A 20,870-nucleotide genomic window follows, 5' to 3' on the forward strand; every position below is an offset into this window, starting at 1 on the left:
GAGCTGCCAAAGAATTAGATATTTGCTTTTAACAAATATAAAATGAAATACCTAGAGACATCAAAATGTGCATACCATAGAGATGGTCAAAATGAAAATCCTTGTATCATCGTTTGCGACGTTGCAGACTTCCTCTCGTTCTTTATTTTTTCTTTGGAAAACTAGTCAATGTGTTTTTCTAAAACTTTTCCGTTAGCAGAACATTTTGTATGGATTTTAAGCCATAAAGTTGGCTCAGTTCGCTTAAAAAAAAATAGGAATGGACTGTAATGAAAATATGTTGTCCTGCTTTTTGGCCATTAATAGTGTAGAGTTTCACTTATTCTATCGTTGTTATTCGAGTTTGAATAGAGCAAAAGAATGAACTTGTCAAATAAACTCAGCCCGTGTGGATTAGCGAGTCTATAGTGCATTTCAATCATTGATCATCTTTTATTTTGTTTAATTTTATGCTCTCTGTTTTGCTTTTATGTTTTTATTTGATGCCCTGGGCTGTTCTGTGTTGCTGCTTGATTGCATCTCCTCCTGCTATGTGCACCCTTAATGTTAATTGTTCGACCTGAAAATAGAGCCGCTTTCCAACACTTCGTGCGAGTAAGTACTGTGGAAAAGAGGCGTGCTGAAAGAATCGCCAACGGTGGAAGTCTAGGCCGCAGTTTTTCAAGGTCATACGCTGGCGGCCTCACGAATTCAAGAATACTTCAAGGATCAAATAAGACTATTGCACCAGATGCACAGTCCGTTTCCTCGTCCTCTAGTGACCGCAGAAGGTCTAGCTTGCGGGTGAGTCTCCACGCTTTCGCCGAGCATTTCATTATCTCTAAATCATCGCTGCTCGATACCTTCTTCTAATAGGCTTGTTGCAAAGTTTTGCCAGAGTGAAAACACATTTTTTGATACGAGAAACTCAAACATGTTAAAATATCTCCTGATAATCGTGAAGCGAGGAAATTACATGCTTTGCTCATGCGTTTATTCTGATTTTAGAATGATTTTACACAGTGAATAGCTCTTCATTTTACCTTGGTAAACAATTTTAGGCCTATTGCAATTCTTAAAAGCTTAACTTTGCAAAGGTAGCTTTTCAAAATTTCATCTTCGTTTTTGTTGAAAAGACAGCATAACTTAATTGAGATTAAAAACGTAAAAAACGCACCTTCTGCACGGACTGCATAAAACGAATTAAAGCAAGAAGGAAATATATATAATTACAGACTCATTTGCACTTTTCAATATTGTGTCCCGTGTTTAACGCTGAAGATGGAATGTGTGCCCGAAACCATTTCGGAAAAATTGTTTTAAATGAAAGTACAAGTGAGTCGCTAATCATATGTATTTTTTTTGTTACTGTAACTTAGTTTTGTCTCGAGATTTTTGAAGATTATTATTAGCAGGAACAGAGAAAAATCACCAACATTTTTTTGGGAGAAAAATTATCAGTTCACCCTTTTTTCGATGAAATACATCACAATTTACAACGTCGCAAACTCAGATGCTCAATTTTTTCTTTTTACAATTTTTGATTGTAATGTTTTAAAGCGCCACTTCTATTTTATTTTCTTACGGAAGATGAACATTGTCTCCTCATTTTTCATGTCTTCTTAAACTAGGGTACAAGCCCTGTTTGTTCAGCCATTACGGTAATCGATGCTACTTATGTCACTCTTGTTACATGTTGTGAGCTAGGGCATAAAATCTAATCATCGGTTGGATATAAGTTCTGGTAGTGCAATACATTTTTTGTGCTTTATCTTCTGCTTTAATATTAACACCCTGATTTTTTCCATCATGCTTTCTTTCCCGGATTTAGACTTACAGTTTATCATACTTAAAAAAGGTTCGTATTCAAGTAGGTACCACATAACTAATAATAACCGATAAGTACATATATTTTTCTGCTCTTTTTCTTATTTTCTTCTCCTTTGTTTGATTTAATTTTTATTGATTCTTGATTTGAGTAAAACGCCAACAGGTGTCCTTATCTCTTCAGAGTTGCATTAATGGATAGCCCTTCGAAAAACATTGTGTATGATGTCATCCACTGTGGTAGCACACACCATGGTTTCTTTTATATTTGCACTTCTCGACTCAAAACATGAATGAAACCAAGGTGGAAAAAACCATTGTTTGCATCACTGTAGTGGATAACATTATACACTGTGTTTTTTGAAGAGCGCTATCTATGTCAGCATTAATTGTAGAATCTACACGTTTAGACAGATGTCAATACTTTTCGTTAGTCTATAAGCTTAAATCATTAAAATACAAACCTGTGGCAAGTGCAGCTGATCCATTCTAGAGTGCTAAAACGAGGTAGGAAGACAATTTTAACAATTTTAACACCCAATTGTCACTTACATAAACTCAGAGCTCACTCACTTTTGATACATGTAAGGGCAATGGAGAGGCTTGGAAGACAAGGCGCTTACTTAAGTGCAATTTTTAAAAAAATTGAGGTTCTTAGTCTGAAAATGTATTCTGTGCAAAATTCACTCCCAAATTCTAATTTTTAAGCATCAGAAAGTGAGTCAGGGCCTTCCTTCTGTCATAAAGCTCCATGTAATTTCGAAACTTTTAACTGATATATCTCGAAATAGCAAAAACTGCATTCTTGCGCCTTGTCCTCCAAGCCCCATAATTGTTTTGGAACTGCACTCTCCATCTTCCACTTTATTACGACTGGACTAGAGTGTACAGCTCCGAGACAATCGTCCTTAAATGTATAAAATGTATAATAAGTGAGTGAGCGCAGTACTCATATTATAGACAACTAGGCGTAGGTACCCATTGTTTTAAAGTTCACTATTCAGACAGTTCTATCTCCGTCCACAAGAAAATTTAAAATTTCAGTAAGACTGTGAACATGAAATTTGTGTCTTTTAACTAAAAATGTAAAGGGTGTGCTATCGGCATTTATCAAAACTTATTGAATATTTTGTGTTTTTTAATTGCTTCGGTTTCTTTTGACAGTTGCAAGGCTAGCTGAATGAAAAGGATGAGTAAAAGAGCAAACGAAAATTCTGTTTGCTCATATAGTACTCACACCCTTAAAAATACCAGTTAAATATTTTGAATTTTTTCTGTCTTTTGTGTATCCTCACTATTTTGTCCTCAACCTAATTTTTTTTTTCTTTTCCCACTTTTGCCGCTCAGTTTTCCTCTTGGAAAAGTTCACAAGTAAGTGTCAGTTACTGTGAGTGTTTTTTACTGCACCAGTGTTGCAATTGAATAGTCCAAAAAATAGACTGGGCTTATCATATTTGAAAATATAGTTGTATATTTTCTCCTGTCGAAAATTCAAAATGTGGGAAAAAGTATTTTGTTTCTAAGTAAGGAGAAGAGGGCAGAAAGTTACAGAATCTATCCAATCTGATTTCTGAGAATTGATTAAGCCAACGTAATTTCTTGGGATCCGGTTTTTGTTTTTTATTCTGTGTTGTGTTATAAATATTTCCAATTTTTTCAGCACTAGCTGCTGTATTAATCTATAACATTCAAAACGTGCAAAACTGTGTTTGCGTCTTACTTTACTCTTCACAAACTTACGTGTATTAACAAAATGAGTTTTACATTATCACAGAATTTTAAAATAAAATGTAGAAGAAGTTTGTATACTGGTGAATAATCGTGTTAACTTATGTAATGGTCAGCAAAGTATTTTCATGCTGTGGGTGAAAAATTACATTTGAACACTTCCTCAGGTACACAATGTTTACAATGTGCTGAATGCTTTCTCCGGTTTTGTTTCAGGGATCATTAAGTCGCGTATTCGGAATCAAGAATAAAGAAAACACTTTGAGAGAGGAAAGAAGAGATAGTTTCATGAACACTCCTCAGGTGGTGTCCCCATCTTCATCATCAGGAAGCAGCGCTGCAGCATCCTATTTCTCATCACAGCGGCCTGAGTCACCACAATCTGTAGTTGCTGTAGCAACGGTTAAGAGGAAAACTCGCCCACAGAGACATCGTAGAGTCAAGTCTATTGGTGATATTGACTCAATTTTAGTTACGCCTGTGTAAGGCACGAGTTTTTAATCAGATTTGTTCTTTCCCATGACTTCAGAATCCCTAGTCTTAGGTTTTTACGAAAATTTTACTTTTCTCTTTTTATCTTGCGAGATCTCAAAATTATTTGTAATTTAAACTGTGTAACTATTTTTCCAAAGTGAAGAATAGTATAAGTTATTTTAAGGTGTATGAATAATCTTATTTTTGCAGCTGCATTTACAATGAATAGAGGAACAAAAGGGATATTTTTTATGAAAAGCGCATCGTTGTGCTCAATCAAAAACTCCAAAAACTTGTGTGAAATAATTTTTTACTGGTATTGTTGGTTCTCCTCTTGTTTATTTTTTACCATACACTGCCTGTTTTTGTTTGTTTTTTCTTCTGTTAATGTCTCTCATGTTCATTCAATTTATTATTTACACATTTTCTTTTGTTATTTTTTCTGCATACGTACCTCACAAAGCATCGAGAAAAATGATTCATCACCATTTCTCAGTTCTTTTATTACAAATATTGTTTTTTTTTCTCCTCGTTTATTAAACAAATTTTACGACAAAAAATTGCAATTATGCAATATCTATTTGATTAGGTAGCCATGAAAAGAATCTACGCTCTAAGTTTTTTGTGCTCTGATTGTTATCATATCAAAGACTCAGAACTGGAGACTGTCCTACTTTGTTTTTAGAAAAGTAAACTATTTTTAAATTTTTTTTCGGACAACCACCCATGACTTCCATCATTTTCATTGGTAAAACCTTTTTATGATTTCCATTTATCTAGAGGTTATTTGGTTATCGACATGTTAGTCAGAATTAGTTCATTCTATCTAATGAAACAACAAGTCAATTTTCAGTACATTTTTCTCACACAGCATACCATGAATATGTGTGCTCAAGTATGTAATTTTCTCGGTTTCTGTAAGCCTACCACTTGAATTTTCCCAATAGCCTGTGGTGCTTTGCAATCCACCTATTGATCTGTCATTCAAACCTATGGGAAAGAATCGAATATCAGGGTGCTTACAACAAGCACCTTCATAATTGACTCTTTACCTTAGCTTCAAATGGAAAAATATGAATACAAAGTCGATGATTCATGCTTTGCCATTAATTTTTCTCAATATACTTCCTGCGGCTCCAGATCAAGTATTTTCTCCTCCCTCAAGACAGCTATTTAAACATACTCCTTGCATTTACTTTGCCTGAACAATCATCAGATGTATTACGCAACCATTGAAAGGAAGTCCTGTGAATTAACAGTACCTATTAATTACCAATAGATGGAGGTATTTGTATTCAAGTCAAGCCTGAATTTCAGAACACCATTCCCAAAGCTCATTGTTTTCCCATTCTAATGTATCTAAGTTTCTTGTTGTTAATTGTGTGTAGTTGTAAATTGTACCTAATTGTTATTGTACTTTATCTTTTGAGAATCAACAAAGGTGAACTTTTTATTTCATATGGTTCTTCGTTATTTGTTATTAACTTATCCCTTCAGTAAGAGCTGTTCAGCTGTTGTATATTTTGAAAATATTCAACTTCGCCGTTTAAAAAAAATTTGCAGTAAATCAAGTTTATTTACTGTCGGACATTTTGAAGGTCGAAGCTTGCCTACCTCAATTAAACTTGTAGGCATTGAAATTATGAGAAACTCACATATTTTCAAGCCGTACTTGAAGGGGTCATAGCGGCCAAAGGTGCTTGCATACACTCTGGTAGAAACAACTGATTTTAACATTTTATCAAGAAACTTGTAAATTTTAAAGAGACAACTGCTAATTTTGATGTTTCAGGAAACCCTACTTTGGGGTACTCTTTTAAGTATTCACCATATGTAAAATTTAAGGGGAAAAAAGTTTTGAAAAACCCTTGAAAGACTTGCTTTAGTTTTTCATCACATAAAATGTTTGAATTAAATGTTTAAAAAATCTCTTAAAAAATAGTACCTAATTAATAGGTTTTTTCATAAATGTTATCAGAAGAAAATTTTATCCCCCCCCCCCCAAAAAAAAAATTGAATACCTAGAGTTTCCTGAAAACAATCTTAACAGTTTTTTGAGATTTCTAAGTGTTTTTCACGTCATTTCTACCAGGGTATAATTGACTGCAATGTTGCCAAGTTAGGCAAGACCATTCTTTGTTTCTTCAAGAATGGTCTGTTGTAAAGGTTTCTTTGAACTTTTAAGATGATTATCTTAATGCCACAAAATATAAACTCTGAAATTTTCAATGTAACACGTGAACGTAACACGATGAAGAAATTGTGGTCATCCATAGAAAAAGGATCTCAGTTCAAGGAGGCAAAAGTTTAAATAGAGAGACTCTCGTCTATCTGTGAAAAATCAGTTCTTAAAATTTTGAAGGAAAATTTCTGTGTGTCCTCAACTACAGATCGTAAGCGGTTTAGTTCATACGTCTGCCCCCACAGATTATTGCTCCATGAAAAACTAAAGAGTTTCACTGCCATGTTTTGCTGGGCGATGCAAAAAAAACTACAGTATGAGCAAGGTAGATTTACACAGGTATGGACAGAACTTAACAACTGGCCTCTGATTGGCTCTCCAGCGGCCCCTTAACGTCAGCCATTTTGAATGTTTTGATTATTTTGATTTATTATGTTCGGTTTATCGTTTGTTAAAATTTTGTGGGATTTTTTTGCACAATTTTGATAATGCGATATTAATTTTAACGTTTAAACGCACAAACGTTTGAATGTTAATTTGATTGTAATTTAATTAAAAAACGGGCCCCTTAACCTACGTCACGTAGTCATGTGACATGTACTGAGGCTCATGGGAAATTTTCAACTTTTCCATACCTGTGTAAATCTACCTTGCAGTATGAGGCAATGATTCAAAATTTTTGGATTTTCCCCCATCATGCTGGGGGGGGGGGGGGGTATCAAATTTTTCCATTGCCCTGTGCCAAGACACTTAAAGTTTTATTTCCCTGCAAACTGTATTATGTAGTAACGTTTAATCAAGTAATAACAACTATCATTGACTTTTTTTTATGCTTTTGATGGTGTTCTACAGCAGTCTGAGTTTAGCAGAAGCCAAAAATAAATAATAGAGAAGTGAAACTCTAGTTTTATACGCCGTGGGGCCTTGCAACAATTTTATTTCAGTTTTTCGCATGGTAAGAGGAAACGTCAAAAATTGTTTTCACTGCCCCACACAAAAATTTCTGTGGCAGTTCCCTGTTCAGAACATCAAGATGTTTTCCATGGAGCAGTAATCTGCCAGACTTCACAGTGATACCAACAGATAAAAACATTTTCCAAAACTCCCATTCATGCACAATTTCACTGCTGCCCAACTAGCACAGTGCAACGAAAATATTGGAATAAAATTGCAATTTACTGCAATGAAATTGCAATTTATTTACTATGAAATTGCAATATTTTTAAATGATGTAGTCAAAAAACGCCGAATTTCAGCGATCAGAAAGATGAGCGTAATGTTTTACAAAGATAGGCAATTTACAATGCAAAGAAAGATCGCAACTTTTTTTAAATTTAATTGCAATAAATTTCAATAAGAGGTGCCCGTTTAATCAGGAGATAGGCAACTTACACAACCATCTGTTGCAGTAGCATTCATTTTACCATGTAATTGCGATATATCGCAATCTGTAATGCATGGGTTTGTGTGAGACTTAACACTGAGTCTGCATAGTATGCTGAACACACCTCTGTAGAGAGAGTATTTCACAGACTTCTGGGTGAGACCTGCAGCCTGATTGTTGAAATTCTGTGTTTGTCAGACCGACATAGATCACAAATGTTAAAAGGCGGAGCGTGATCGGTCGGCTGTCTTATCGCTGCTTTATCGTGCCTATGTTGGGTTGAACTCACGACAAGCTAACGGCACCTCTTCAGTTTCCGACAGTATGTCGTCCATTCCATCTGCCTAAGACACGATAAAGCAGCGATAAGACATAGCCGACCAATCACGCTCCATCTTTTAACCTATGTCATCTATGACGCGGCCTGACGAACATAAAATTTCAACTATCAGGCTCTGGACCGGATTAAAGGGGTGGCCACATGGGCCGCGGCCCATGGCGGCAAATTTAGGGGGCGGCAACTTTTGCAATTTTCTTAAATGTAGGTATAAAAAAAATCGGATTCAGAAAAAAAAATTATCAAAAAGAAAAGGAAACGAAATCTCTCTTTTTTTTTTGAGAGTATAGCAATTTCTAATTTTGTCGGTTTTCGGTGATACAAGAGACAGTATCTTTAATTTGTCGAGTTAAGAGAGGAATTAAACATGCACTTTGGCTTGGAGCTCAGCGCAGAGAGGAATGATGACGAGGACTTGAATGAGACGAAAAGGACAAGCCCTCGGCGCGGCGGCGGTCAGCATGTAACACATATTAGCGCCTACAAGACTGCATGAATACTTCACGCATCGTGTCAAACACAGTGCGGTCAGGAGCGGTTGGCGTGAAACGCATAGCGCCTACAAGACAGCATGAATACTTCACGCATTGCGCCAAACACGGTGCGATCAGCGCGGCGGAAGTTAAAATTATTAAACCTTATTTATGTTCGTTCTTTCATAATTTTTGGTTCATTTCTTATAAATGGAGGACCTTGTCCACACAGAGATAGGTTTACGGAACTTAACTTTCGCTTCAAGTTCCGTGAAATTTTGCAACTTTTGAAATGTATCCAACACGAGCAGATAAACGCGTCTTATGCACCCCTCCCCCTCCGGCACGTTCACTTGATGGTTTTTATTGATGTTTCAAAACGAATGAAAAGGGGGCGGCAAAATACAGGAGGAACATGGGCGGCAAGTAGGTAAATCCGGCCCTGATCAGGCTGCTCTTAGAGATGTAGTTGAATTAATTTCCCCCAAATTTTTAAGTAAGTCTCTGATTTTAACTTGTTTTTCCCTGTGCATTTTTAAAACATCAATCAGCATTTGTCAACAAGTTCGTTGGAATCGGAAAAACTCGCATGAGGTCCATACTATACCGTGCTGAGGAGAAACACCATAAGTGCCTTCAGACGTTGCCACATTTTTTTAAAATAAAATACGATTTTTTAGGAATTCTGTGATTACTTCTCCCAAATTTTTAATCGAGAATTTTAATCGCGGTTGGATTTGAATTATAGCTTGAAATTCCAAGCGATAATATTCATAACTCCTCTTAAAAATATAAAGTTTTGGGAGGAAATTTGGCAGCTCTAGAATGTTCATAGGCGTTTTTCCTTAGCACGGCGCGGCGCACAGTGCATTGAGTCAATGGGGGAGGTCGGTCAAAATTCAAAAACTTTAAAAGCTCATATCTCCGTTCATACAAAGCTTTGAGGTTCTTAAAGTAGTTTTATTGGTTTCATCGTAAAATTCTCTTCTACTTCTACGGGCACCCCTTAAAATTCACCATGTGGCGAAATAATCATCGAAATTTGCAGTTTTCGTAAAAAATTTAATGTCCGACCTCTCTAATTGTCTCGGTCCACTGTGCAGGGTGTCTACAAGCCCAGAATTTCTGGAAAATCCGGAAAAAGTACTGATTTTTTAAAAGGGTGGTCCGGAAGTACTGAAAAAGTGCGGAATTTCCGCAAGAAGGTCCGGAACTTCTTCATTTTTGTCGCAAATTCGAGCGAGAAATTCAAAATTTTGAAATTTTCCGAATTTCCTCAAATGAACGTACTGGAAAAGTACTGAATTTCTCTGTTGAGAAGGCACCGAATTTCTTGGGAATGTACCGACAAATTTATGTAAAAGTACTGATTTTTGGCCAGCGTGTCTTGTAGACACCCTGACTGTGCGGCGTGGCAGCATACCGGACGCGGAAGAAATCAAACTTCAAACTTCCCATTTTAAATTTTTTTTGTATTCTTATCACAATTTTTTTATAAAAATCCACTAATCGAACTAAAATCTATAAATTACAATAAATAAAGGCAGGGAGATGAACAAGAAGGAATTCGCGAGTCTAGAGGCGTCGCTCGTCGGTGGGTTGGATGCAGCCTCATGGGCCTCGTGATCGTGGCCGTCTTCGTGATGGTCCGGATGGTGGTGCGGCGATCTCCTACTTCGCTTTTGAGCGGATCTTGAGGGCTCGGTGCCGGATTCTTCAGATTTAGGACTAGAATTTTCGGTGTCGAGGCTCCTACCACTCCGCGTCGTGCTCCGCGAATCCTCAGGCACGGACGCTTCCGAGACAGGTCTGACGTCATGACTGCGTCCCTGCATCTCATCGGAGACTTTCATTCCAACGCTCGTACCAACGTTTAGGAATTGAACCCCTTCGGAGTTCGTTTTGACCTCGGTCACCGGTTCTGACGCTTCCTCTTTCCTATCGGCTCTTGCCTTGGCGTCAGTCGTAGGTTTACTCGTCTCCGTCGAGGTCTTTCTTCGTGTCCTCTTTCGAGTTTTCCTCGACTTCGTACTGGTTACTCTCGGCCGCCAGCGCCAAAGCCTGGGGCTCGACAGGTTGAGGTAGTATTTGTGGAGCCTGGTTGCCTAACTGAACGGCGTAGATTTTTGGTAAAGTCATTTGGTTGTCGGAGGTTCCCAGGATTGGAACCTTGAGCATCAAATTACCCGGCATCCTCTTCGCAGGCGCCGGCGCGACCTGTACATTTCGGACAGGCTTGCCGTCGTAGCTAACGATAGTCGTGATTAAGCCGTTGGAGGCCCCGGGAACGATAACCTGTCCGTTTTTGGGCACTCCGTAAATCGGCCCCGAGGGAGGAAGGTAATACGTGTCCAACCTCTCAGCGGGTTCGACCATCTCCTCATCTTCGTCTTCGTCCTCCTCTTCCTCGGGCTCCATCTCATCCTCTGGTTCTTCGTGCACGTGGACGTGGGGTAACGGCTGGACAGGAGGAGCGACGTCTTTCTCGTAGAAGATGGGAACTTTGATCACAGGCACTCTCTTCATCATCGGCTGAGGTCGGACGACAACCATGCTCTGCCGAATCGGTTTCCTCAAGTAAGGCTTCTTCTGGAAAGCGACCATTTCCGTCGGTTTCTTGTAGCTGTACTTCTGTTGCGTGATACTATCCAACGGCGAGGGTATGAACATCGGTTCGAACGAAACGGGGTTCTGACCTTCGAACGGGTTTTTTTTCTCCTCTTCAGAGGCCTTCGTCTGATTATCAGTCGATTTATTCGGGCTGGGTCTAGACTCCTCAGGCAGTTGAATTGTTCCTATGTTTCCATCCTCCTTCAAGTACTTGTTACCTTGGTCGCTTTCGTTATCATCAATGAAGTCCCCCAGACCTTCGGCCATTCGCTCTTGAGCCCTGTCTTTCTCCGGCACTTGTTGGTCTTGATTTTGGACGATGGGCCTGAACCCGCTCTCTATCACTACAGATCCAGGATTGAAACCCGTGTTCACGGCCAAGTTTAATTTCGTATTTCCGTGGGGTTCTTTCTGGAAGTGCTGCGGGTTGATCGAGGGGATGATCGGTTTCACGACTGGCGGAACCGCGTTGGTCGGTTTCCCGAGGGGGATGTTTTTGATCTTCTCCGTGACAGCTTGGACGTTGGGTGTTGTTCGCGGGTTGTACTTAACAGCCGGGAACGAGACTGGTATTATCTTCGGAGGCTGGCTCTTGACGTGCGGCGGTCTTGTGCCGGGTTGGCCGTAGTTGGTCGGTCTCTGTTGTTGTGGGACTCGGTAGATGGGTTTCTTGACGATGACCGGGCGGGGGTGGTTCTGAGCGGCCGCGATCACGCCCATCGGTGGCCTGTTGGATAACCTTTGTTGGTTCTGTCCGTTGATGTAACTCGGTCTCTTTTGGTACTGGGGCCTGCCCATCGATGGTGGGTATGAAGGCGGTCTGTTCGGTCTTTGGTTCGGGTTCAACACGTATGCTCCTTTGAAAGGTATGTTGGGCCTCGGTCCGTTCGGAATGTACGCGCCGCCTCTGATGTTACCACCGTTGTACTCCTGTCCTTTCTTATGATCTTCTAATTTATGGTCCGTGGTAAACGTCACATGAGCGTAGGCGTTTGAGGGTGCGTGTGGCCCTTGATTCTGTGGCTTCGCCGGACTACTGCTCGGACTGGAATGTACCTGATTACCGGAGCTTTGAGATTGTGGATTTGCGTAGTGAACATTATTGTTATTCTTGTTGTAATAATTTGGCACGTCTATCGATTCTTCACTCTGGCTGTCGGGTCGAATGTACTCGGGTCGTTTTGGTTGTTCTTTAATCGTCGTGTAGCTTCCGCTACCACTCGCGCTTGATACGTTATCGTTGCTGGACGGCGCGTAATTATTCTGCGTGTTCTTGTAAGCGTTGGCGCTGTCAACGTTCGTATTTGTACTCTGGGTGCTTTCAACCGGTTTGCTCTCGTAATTATTGCTCTGTGTAGAACTGCTGGTAGCCGTGTTTCCATCGTAATTATTGTTGAAGTTGTTATTCGCGTTGGAATTGCCGTTGTAATTGTTATTTGCGTTGGAATTGCCGTTGTAATTGTTATTCGCGTTGGAATTGCCGTTGTAATTGTTATTCGCGTTGGAATTGCTGTTGTAATTCACGTTGCCATTGTTATAATTCCCGCTGTTGTAATTATTGCTGTTATTTTGACTGTCGCTGCTACCTCCGTAACCGGAGCCGAATCCGTAATGGACGTTCCAATTATTACTCGTGTAGTCGACCCCTTGGCTGCTGCCTACGTTAACCTTGAAGCTGTCACCGTTAGATTGACTGTCGCTTCCGTAGTCGATGTCACCGTTGTAGACATTCCACTGGTTATTCGTGTTGTTGCCCTGGTAGTCGCCGTTGTAGCCGCTCGCAGTCGTCGAGGTGGAAGATGCCGGGGCCGAAGTGTACTCGTTTTGGGTGTTCTCGTAGTTCTGCGGGCTGTTGACGGACTCGGCGGTTTGTTTGCCGTAGATGGTAGAGGCTTGGCCGTAGTTGTTGCCATTGTCGAAGTACTGGAACCCGGTGGCCGAGTAGCTGGACTGCGGAGGCGGCACGATCTCGTTCTTCTCGTCCTTGACGAGGTTGTCCTTGGCGTGCGTGGGCACGAGCGAGAGGTTCTCTTCGAACTCCTTCGAGGAGGTCTTGTCGACGAACTCGTTGTCGCCGGTCCCGCCGACTTGGTCCGGTTTCACCTTGACTGAGACTTGGTAGCTGGCGTGCGACTCGATCGGGTCGCCGTCTTCCTCGTCGGCGTGGAGGTCGTTGCCTGCTTTCATGTTTTCTTCCCCGTCGAACGCCACCTTCGACGTCACCTGCTCGCTGGCGGCGGCGGCCGGCGATTCTTTGTCGCACTCGTCCAGGACGTTGATTTTCCATCCTAGGTACCGGTGTGTGTAGCACTGCAAAAAGCAAAAGTGCGAGCTGTTAGAATTCAGTTGAATGTATTATTTCAATGGAAAAATGCTTTTATGCTAAAAATGACGAGTGGGCTATTCAGAATTCGCCGACTCACATGAGTAGAAATTTCTACTTATATGAGTAAAAATCCTACTCATATCACTAGAATATTCTACTCGTAAAAGTAGAAAAGTTCAACTCATATGAATTCAATTTTTTTATTTTTCAGATGTGGTGTATTTGACCAGGACACCGACATATTGTGTAAATTTGAAAATTAAGAACATTCTGTTCTTAAAATTTTTTTGATGCGGTGACTAGTTTCTGAGATATCGGACATGGTAGTTTCAACGCTGAACTCATGTGAGTTGAAATCTCTAGACATATGAGTCGGCGAAAAGTGAATAGAGAAATTCTGCTCATATGAGTTAAATTCTATTCATATAAGTTGAAATTCTATTCATATGAGTTGAAATTCTAATCGTATGACTTGGATTTTCTACTCATTGGTAGGTACTCACCATTTTTAGCAGGGAACCGCTTTCGAATTGCCGGCGATTCCTAATTGGACTGCATTTTGTAATTAGGAACTACAATTTCTGGCTTAGTTTAGAGACAACGTGCGCACCATCAATCTCCTTATGCACATACGTGTTTTCACAGATAAGCCAGAATTTATAGTTCCGAATTGCAAAATGTCGTCCAATTTTTTGTGATAAATGAAATTTTAAGATAAATTGGACTACATTTTGCACTTGAGAACTACAATTTCTGGCTCAGATTATGCACCCTTAGTTTCCTACACATAAGTGATTTCACTGATGAGCCAAAAATCGTAATTCCTAATTGCAAAATAAAGTCCAGTTGATGAATTTAATCCGAATCTGCCGCAATGCAGTACTTCATTGGATGTTTTCTCCCCTATTCCATTCATGTAATTGGACTTATTTACGCTAAAATTACGCTTTAAGGAATAAGATGAAGGAAAAGAACTAGGAGGGGGGAAAAGTAAAGAAAAAACAGAAGTAAAAGAAGAAAAATGAGTAGAAGAGGAGGAATGGAGAGAGGAAGAAGTATAGGAGAAGAAGAGGAAGAAGGAGGAGAAGAAGAGGAAGAAGGACGAGAAGAAGAGGAAGAAGGAGGAGAAGAAGGAGAAGAACGGGACGAGCGAGAAGAAGGAGGAGAAGAAGAGGAAGAAGAGGAAGAAGAAGAGGAAGAAGAGGAAGAAGAGGAAAGAAAAGTGAAACATACCTGATAGTAAACAGTGTCCGGTGTGTTCTCATCTGGGGTCCATTGGACTATGCCAGGTTCTCCGTGATCGCAGACCAGAGATAGAGTCCTCTGGTATGCTCCGAATGAAACGAACTCGTCAGCAGTAGGTCCATTTTGATCAGGTGTCCAGTTGCAGGAGCGCCCGATGCCGGTCGGTTCGATCTCTCCGTTTTGGTTCTTGGCGACTCCGGCAAAAATCTTCACTTTCTGTTGGGATAATGATAAGAAAGCACATTTGTAGAGAATGTTCACTTATCTACTCTGCGTTAAATTCACCGGGAAAGCATAAATATTACTCTCTGCCAGGGCAATTACTTAATTCTATTCAGATATATCCATAAATCTGTGTAATTTTGTATTGTTTACTTTTCTACTCCTGCGTTAAAGTCTCTGAGAAAATCATTAATATTAGTCCCTATCGTGTTAGTTACTGAATTCTTCGATACGTTATCATAAATCTATGTAATGAGCGAGTTATGCTGGTCATAGAATCGTGTTTTGGTGCTCGATTTTTGTAGATTAGCTAAACAGAATAAGATCCGTCCAAACTGCAACTTTCTACGTTCAATATTGAGATTGACCGAGATATCGCGCGTTGAAAAATTCGTTTAATGACGTCATCGTTAAGTGGTGACACCCTTGGCTCCTTCCACTTTGCTCTCATCCTAGCTTAATGTTAAGTGACCAGTGCAATTGTGAGTTTCTCTGACCGGTGGAATAAACCAAGGGTGTCACTACCGCGTTCGATGACGTCAAAAATCCAACTTTTCAAGGGGCGCTTTCTCTGTTGATATTGAACGCAGAAAATGATAGTTTCGCCAGATCTTATTCTTTTTAGCCAATCTACGAGAACCAAGAATCAAAAACCGATTCTGTGACCAGCACAACACAACTGACCCAATACATATCAATTTACACAGATTTACAATTTACACACATATCTAAACTTAGAAATTTGTTGTCATTTTCGAATGTTGACCTAAAATGGTCAGAGGCGGACCCAACAATTTGGCAACACCGGATTTCCTCTATTTAAACCTATGCTAAATAATCGATTCTTGTCGGAGCACCTGGCCCCTACAAGAATCGACACATTTCGATAGGTTCAAATGGAGGAAATCCGGTGTTGCCAAATTCCTGGATCCGCCTATGAAAATGGTTCCGTCTTCGGGACCCAGAACGCTCTTCGAAACTGTCCTTGGTTGCATTTGGACCGCGTTTAACAGAAAGGAACCAAGCCACCTAAGCTATTGCCAAATTTAACCGGACAATTTAATTTTTCACAAGAGATCGTTTGTGCAGATTCCTTTGAAAATAATGAGAAATTTGCTTCGTATTAGGCAGAAAATTCATTGAAATTTGCGCATAAATCTGCACAACCGCATGTAAAAAATGAAATTGCCCGAATTAATTTGGCAATAGCTGATGTGCCTTGGTTCCTTTTTGCATGACGCTGTCCATTTCAGCTCCTGACATAACCTTAGAGACACGCGCAACCGACCCCTTACATATCAATCCACACAGATATACAAATCTGAACTTAGAAATTTGTTGTCTTTTTTCGAATGTTGAAGTAAAATGGTTCCGCTTGAAATTGCGTCTTACCGCTCTTTCTTCCGGAGTTTTGTAGTGGTAGCCACCAACAGGATCGTCCGTGATGTAGAAAGGGTGATATTTGGCGGGTGTGTTGGCGTCCAAGCCACCCTCAACCACAAACGTGTAAGTCTTGCCTCGCACGACGTTGACTACAGGAATGAGAAGTCCGTTAATGTACCAGGAGATGCCCCATCCAACGTGACCTGACCAACATTGAAACATCGTAAGTTCATGGTCACTGCGAGACATAGATATTCACTTTGCTTACTACTAACTCAATTCCATGGCTGAAAAACTGACTACAACACCTCAGTTTTTTTTACAAGAATATGACTGTGAAATTCCTGTCCTAAATACTGCTGGTTTTCGGAGAATTTTTAGGAAGGAAATTAGTAAAATTTTCAGCAGTGTTCTAGTTACAGTACAACCTGCGGAGGGAAATATTATAACGTTGAGATATAGGTAGGGCCTTTCATCCGAAAACCGACGAACTCCATTCTTTCCTTAAGACTACTCATAAAGCTTTAATGAGGAAGGCTATTTCCATTTAAATCTTCCGTCACATTCATACGGCGCAATGATACAACTATTTGAACTCTCCGGAATGCGTGAGGTATCACGCCGCATTTGAAGGCGTTTTCAAAACAACCAAGTTCCGTTAGCAGAATAATCGTTTTGCATAGTTCATATTATTTTGTTTCCATTTCTAACCACTTGTTTATTTATAATCCTCCTATAAAAATTACCCATTTGCTATATACAATTGTAGCTGGAGCGCACTTCAGCTATGCATTCAGCACTGCAAAAATGTCAAAGGAAATCGACAAGCACAGCGTGCATGGGGGCTATTTCCATTTAAATCTCCCGTCACATTCTTACGAAGCATTGATACAACTATTTGATATTACACTTTGGTCGCAGTCATGTTTTAAAGGACGCAATCCTCAATTTTTTTTAGCGCTTTAAAAGTTTTTGGAGGACCAGTTAAACCTATGCAGAAAATTATAATTTTAGCCATCAGCTCATTTATGAACTGACACGGTCCAGAATTTCTCGCAGGCCGATCAGATTTATCAAAAAATCACGATTTAGACCATCGGCCCACTTAAAAACTAACACGGCCCCTAAGATTTCTGGCTGTCTTACAAATTAGTGGGCCGGTCACTAGATTAAATGATTTGATGATTGAATGATTAAATGATTTGTGTCTTCGGCCTTTTTTAGACTGATACGGCTCAAAGAGCGACGCCAAGAATGGCACAATTTGGGCCAGAAGGGATTTTTCTGAAACCGGGCCCAAACGATACCTTATGATACCCTAAAACTCTGGTAAAAATTTTAGCTTGAGTATACGCACGGTTTTTGAGAAATGAGGGGGCAAAGTTGCCAAATCGCCATCATTCTGGAGAGCATTTCTACAGCAAAAAGACGGGGAAAATGGACGAAAAAGTTACACCTTCGATGGATTTTGGCTATAAATGTTTTCATTGGGCCCCCAAGCATTTAACTGTGTTCAGTTTCAAAAATTTTGGTCGCGCAGTGGTCCAAAATGAGGAGAAATTGTCGACAAATCAGGGTTCTTTGTCAAATTTTAAGAAATGGAAGTAAAATTGTCGGTCTGCTGCAGTTTTCATGGCTAACAATGTTCTTATGGGTCATCAATGCATGAAATTGTGTTCAGCTTCACAAATTTACATCGCAAAGTGGTCAAAAATGGGGGAATTAGTGGACAAATTAAGATCCTCCGTCAAACTTTTTAAAAATGAAGGGAAACTGTTGGTCCCCAGTAGACTTTAGATCCCGGAAAAATTCATGTTTTTAATTTTTTTAATTATTACTACATATCAGACCGTATTGTTTATGGAACGTTGTTATAGAATAGACTGTGTAGCATTATCTCAATAAAATATGCGAACTTTCAGAAATTTAAAAAAAAGAAGGAAAAATGGAGAGAAAAAATTAAAAAAAGATTTAAATAGTCAAAAAAAGAATCTAAAGAAATTTTCCGGGATCTAAAGTCTACTGGGGACCAACAGTTTCCCTTCATTTTTAAAAGTTTGACGGAGGATCTTAATTTGTCCACTAATTCCCCCATTTTTGACCACTTTGCGATGTAAATTTGTGAAGCTGAACACAATTTCATGCATTGATGACCCATAAGAACATTGTTAGCCATGAAAACTGCAGCAGACCGACAATTTTACTTCCATTTCTTAAAATTTGACAAAGAACCCTGATTTGTCGACAATTTCTCCTCATTTTGGACCACTGCGCGACCAAAATTTTTGAAACTGAACACAGTTAAATGCTTGGGGGCGGCCCAATGAAAACATTTATAGCCAAAATCCATCGAAGGTGTAACTTTTTCGTCCATTTTCCCCGTCTTTTTGCTGTAGAAATGCTCTCCAGAATGATGGCGATTTGGCAACTTTGCCCCCTCATTTCTCAAAAACCGTGCGTATACTCAAGCTAAAATTTTTACCAGAGTTTTAGGGTATCATAAGGTATCGTTTGGGCCCGGTTTCAGAAAAATCCCTTCTGGCCCAAATTGTGCCAAAAAACGGTCGTTTTTGGCGTCGCTCTTTTCTGGTGTTTCCTAAATGGAGATGTTGCATGTGTGAGGAATTGGCAATTTGACTGTTGATTCTTATGTAAAAGTTTGCGAGAAACACGATGGTGCCACTGGTTTTTTCGGAAATCAACTCCCAAGCTCAAAAAAAGCTTTCAAATTGAGGCCAAAATGGAGGGGATATCCCACGCTACCCTGAGAGTCCACCTCTACATCAAAACGAACTCTCCATGAAAAGATAGGGAGCAAATACATTGACAGGGCTGCCGTGTTTTCAGTTTTAGAGTCCCCAAATAAAGTGGCAGCCCTGTCAATGTATTTGCTCCCTATCTTTGCATGGAGAGTTCGTCTTGAAGTAGAGGTGGACTCTCAGGATAGCGTGGGATATCCCCTCCATTTTGGCCTCAACTTGATAGCTTTTTATGAGCTTGGGAGTTGATTTCAGAGTAAAACCAGTGGCACCATCGTGTTTCTCGCCAACTTTTACGTGAGAATCAACAGTCTAATCGCAAAATCCTCACATATGCAACATCTCCATTGTTTGAGCCGGGAGCTTCCCAATTTCCCGGTGGGCCAGCCCGCCTCTGACTGGTGACTAGAATAAGATCTTCGTCTCTATCAATATGCATAGTCGTCAAAATTTACCCGTAATAGCAGGATATCCTCGTTTACCACCAGTCGGACCCAACTGTGCGTAAAAGACGCCATCCTCTGGTTCGTTGCATTCAATGGGGGGAATGTCCCAAACTTCACCCTTGGGTGCTGGAGCAGGAGTAGCTTGAGGTTTCGCCGTCGTGCCTTGAGACCTAAGCGGCTCAGTTGGGACCTAAACATATCAATCATAAAAATATACAAGGTTAGTCATTTCGTGGATTAGACATGAACTCATTTACGCAAGAGAATTCCATTGATATACACAGTGTCGAGGCAAGACGCATGCCGCATATTTTCATTCTGCAAGGACTGGAAAAGACATACCTATCACGCAAAAGCAAGGGTACAGCAATATCAATTGGACGTATTTCACTGGAAAAAAAACACATTGGATCTTGAGTCCAGACTTTTAAAAACATCGACAAGAAAAAATACTCTTGATTCAATCAGATTTAAGCTTAAATCAAGAACCAAGCCTCTTAATTTGAGCGGATTTCCTTTTGATTTAAGCTTAAATCTGATTGAATCAAGAGTCATTTTACTTGTCAATGTTTTCAAGAGTCTGGACTCTAGATCCAATGTGTGTTTTTTTTTTTTTTTTTCTAGTGTATGACCGGAGAAACGTTTATTAAATCTTGGCGTTATTATATGTTAGGAGTTACATTTAGTAATTTACTTTGTGCTATTTGTGTATCACATGAAATTTTGACAAGAGAACATACATTATTATGCTGACATTTTCACCTTGCCCGGTGATCCATTTTCAGTTTTTTTGATACTCCGTGCCCTTCCCTTTTTCGGTGATCACACACGTTTTTTAAGGGAGATTTTGAGAAAGTGTAAAACGTGGGTCCGTTTAGCTCTTACCGTTTCAGAATATTTGGTCGTTTCCTGTTGAATCCGCGAGGGTGCGGTAGTGTGGCTGGACTCGCTCATTTTCTCACCGCTCATGTCGACATCCGAGTCCGGTATCGGACAGTTCCATTTGGGTGACCGGCCAAAGTCGAGCAATATGTCTCCTGCAACATTTTAAATAAACGCAGATGTATGTTTCAATTTTATTGATTTCAAATTTTCGTCGATAGAAACGCTCACAAAAGATGCGAAACTGTGACTAGGTTCGCAACGCCTGGATGCCCTGGTAAAAATTGGCAGTAGAATGTGTGTTCCAAAATACCATAGACCTCAAGGCGGCTGTAAGATTTCCAATAGCTTCTGTAGCCGGCTGTACAATTTCTTATAGCCTTTTATAGCTGATGGCGATTGAGCAACAGCCAGACGATAAAGTTTATGCTAAACGTCACTAAATACGGATACTAGGACTTAGTTAGTTTTTGGACTACCGCTCTCTTTATGTGCCGTAGTATCTTGATTTATTTTGCGAGGAAAGCTCCGTACTTTTGAAGAATGCCTGTTATTCTTAATATTGGAGCGACTTCAATTTCTTATGATACTGTGCAATACCTCTAGGGTGAAA

General features: G+C 40.0%; 2 protein-coding genes across 2 annotated transcripts in view; one reads left to right on the top strand and one right to left on the bottom strand.

The window, feature by feature from the left end:
• The window catches only part of Liprin-gamma (liprin protein kazrin), a gene marked incomplete in the record, with an annotated part of 215,304 nt that extends 209,838 nt beyond the window's left edge, over positions 1 to 5,466 (top strand). The window contains 4 exon segments of the mRNA XM_072304697.1: positions 570 to 783; positions 1,811 to 1,837; positions 3,154 to 3,177; positions 3,751 to 5,466. Coding sequence (XP_072160798.1) covers positions 570 to 783; positions 1,811 to 1,837; positions 3,154 to 3,177; positions 3,751 to 4,020 — 535 coding nt within the window.
• Positions 5,467 to 10,340: 4,874 nt separating this feature from the next.
• LOC109034555 (uncharacterized) overlaps positions 10,341 to 20,870 on the bottom strand; it is a 134,555-nt gene continuing 124,025 nt past the window's right edge. The window contains exons 10-14 of the mRNA XM_019047773.2: positions 20,261 to 20,412; positions 19,385 to 19,565; positions 16,180 to 16,373; positions 14,554 to 14,781; positions 10,341 to 13,304 (exon numbers count right to left, since the gene is read on the bottom strand). Coding sequence (XP_018903318.2) covers positions 10,356 to 13,304; positions 14,554 to 14,781; positions 16,180 to 16,373; positions 19,385 to 19,565; positions 20,261 to 20,412 — 3,704 coding nt within the window. The 3' untranslated portion in view covers positions 10,341 to 10,355. The remainder of the gene's footprint in view (positions 13,305 to 14,553; positions 14,782 to 16,179; positions 16,374 to 19,384; positions 19,566 to 20,260; positions 20,413 to 20,870) is intronic.

This window comes from Bemisia tabaci, chromosome 9 (assembly GCF_918797505.1).
Source record: "Bemisia tabaci chromosome 9, PGI_BMITA_v3".
Lineage (NCBI taxonomy): Eukaryota > Metazoa > Arthropoda > Insecta > Hemiptera > Aleyrodidae > Bemisia > Bemisia tabaci.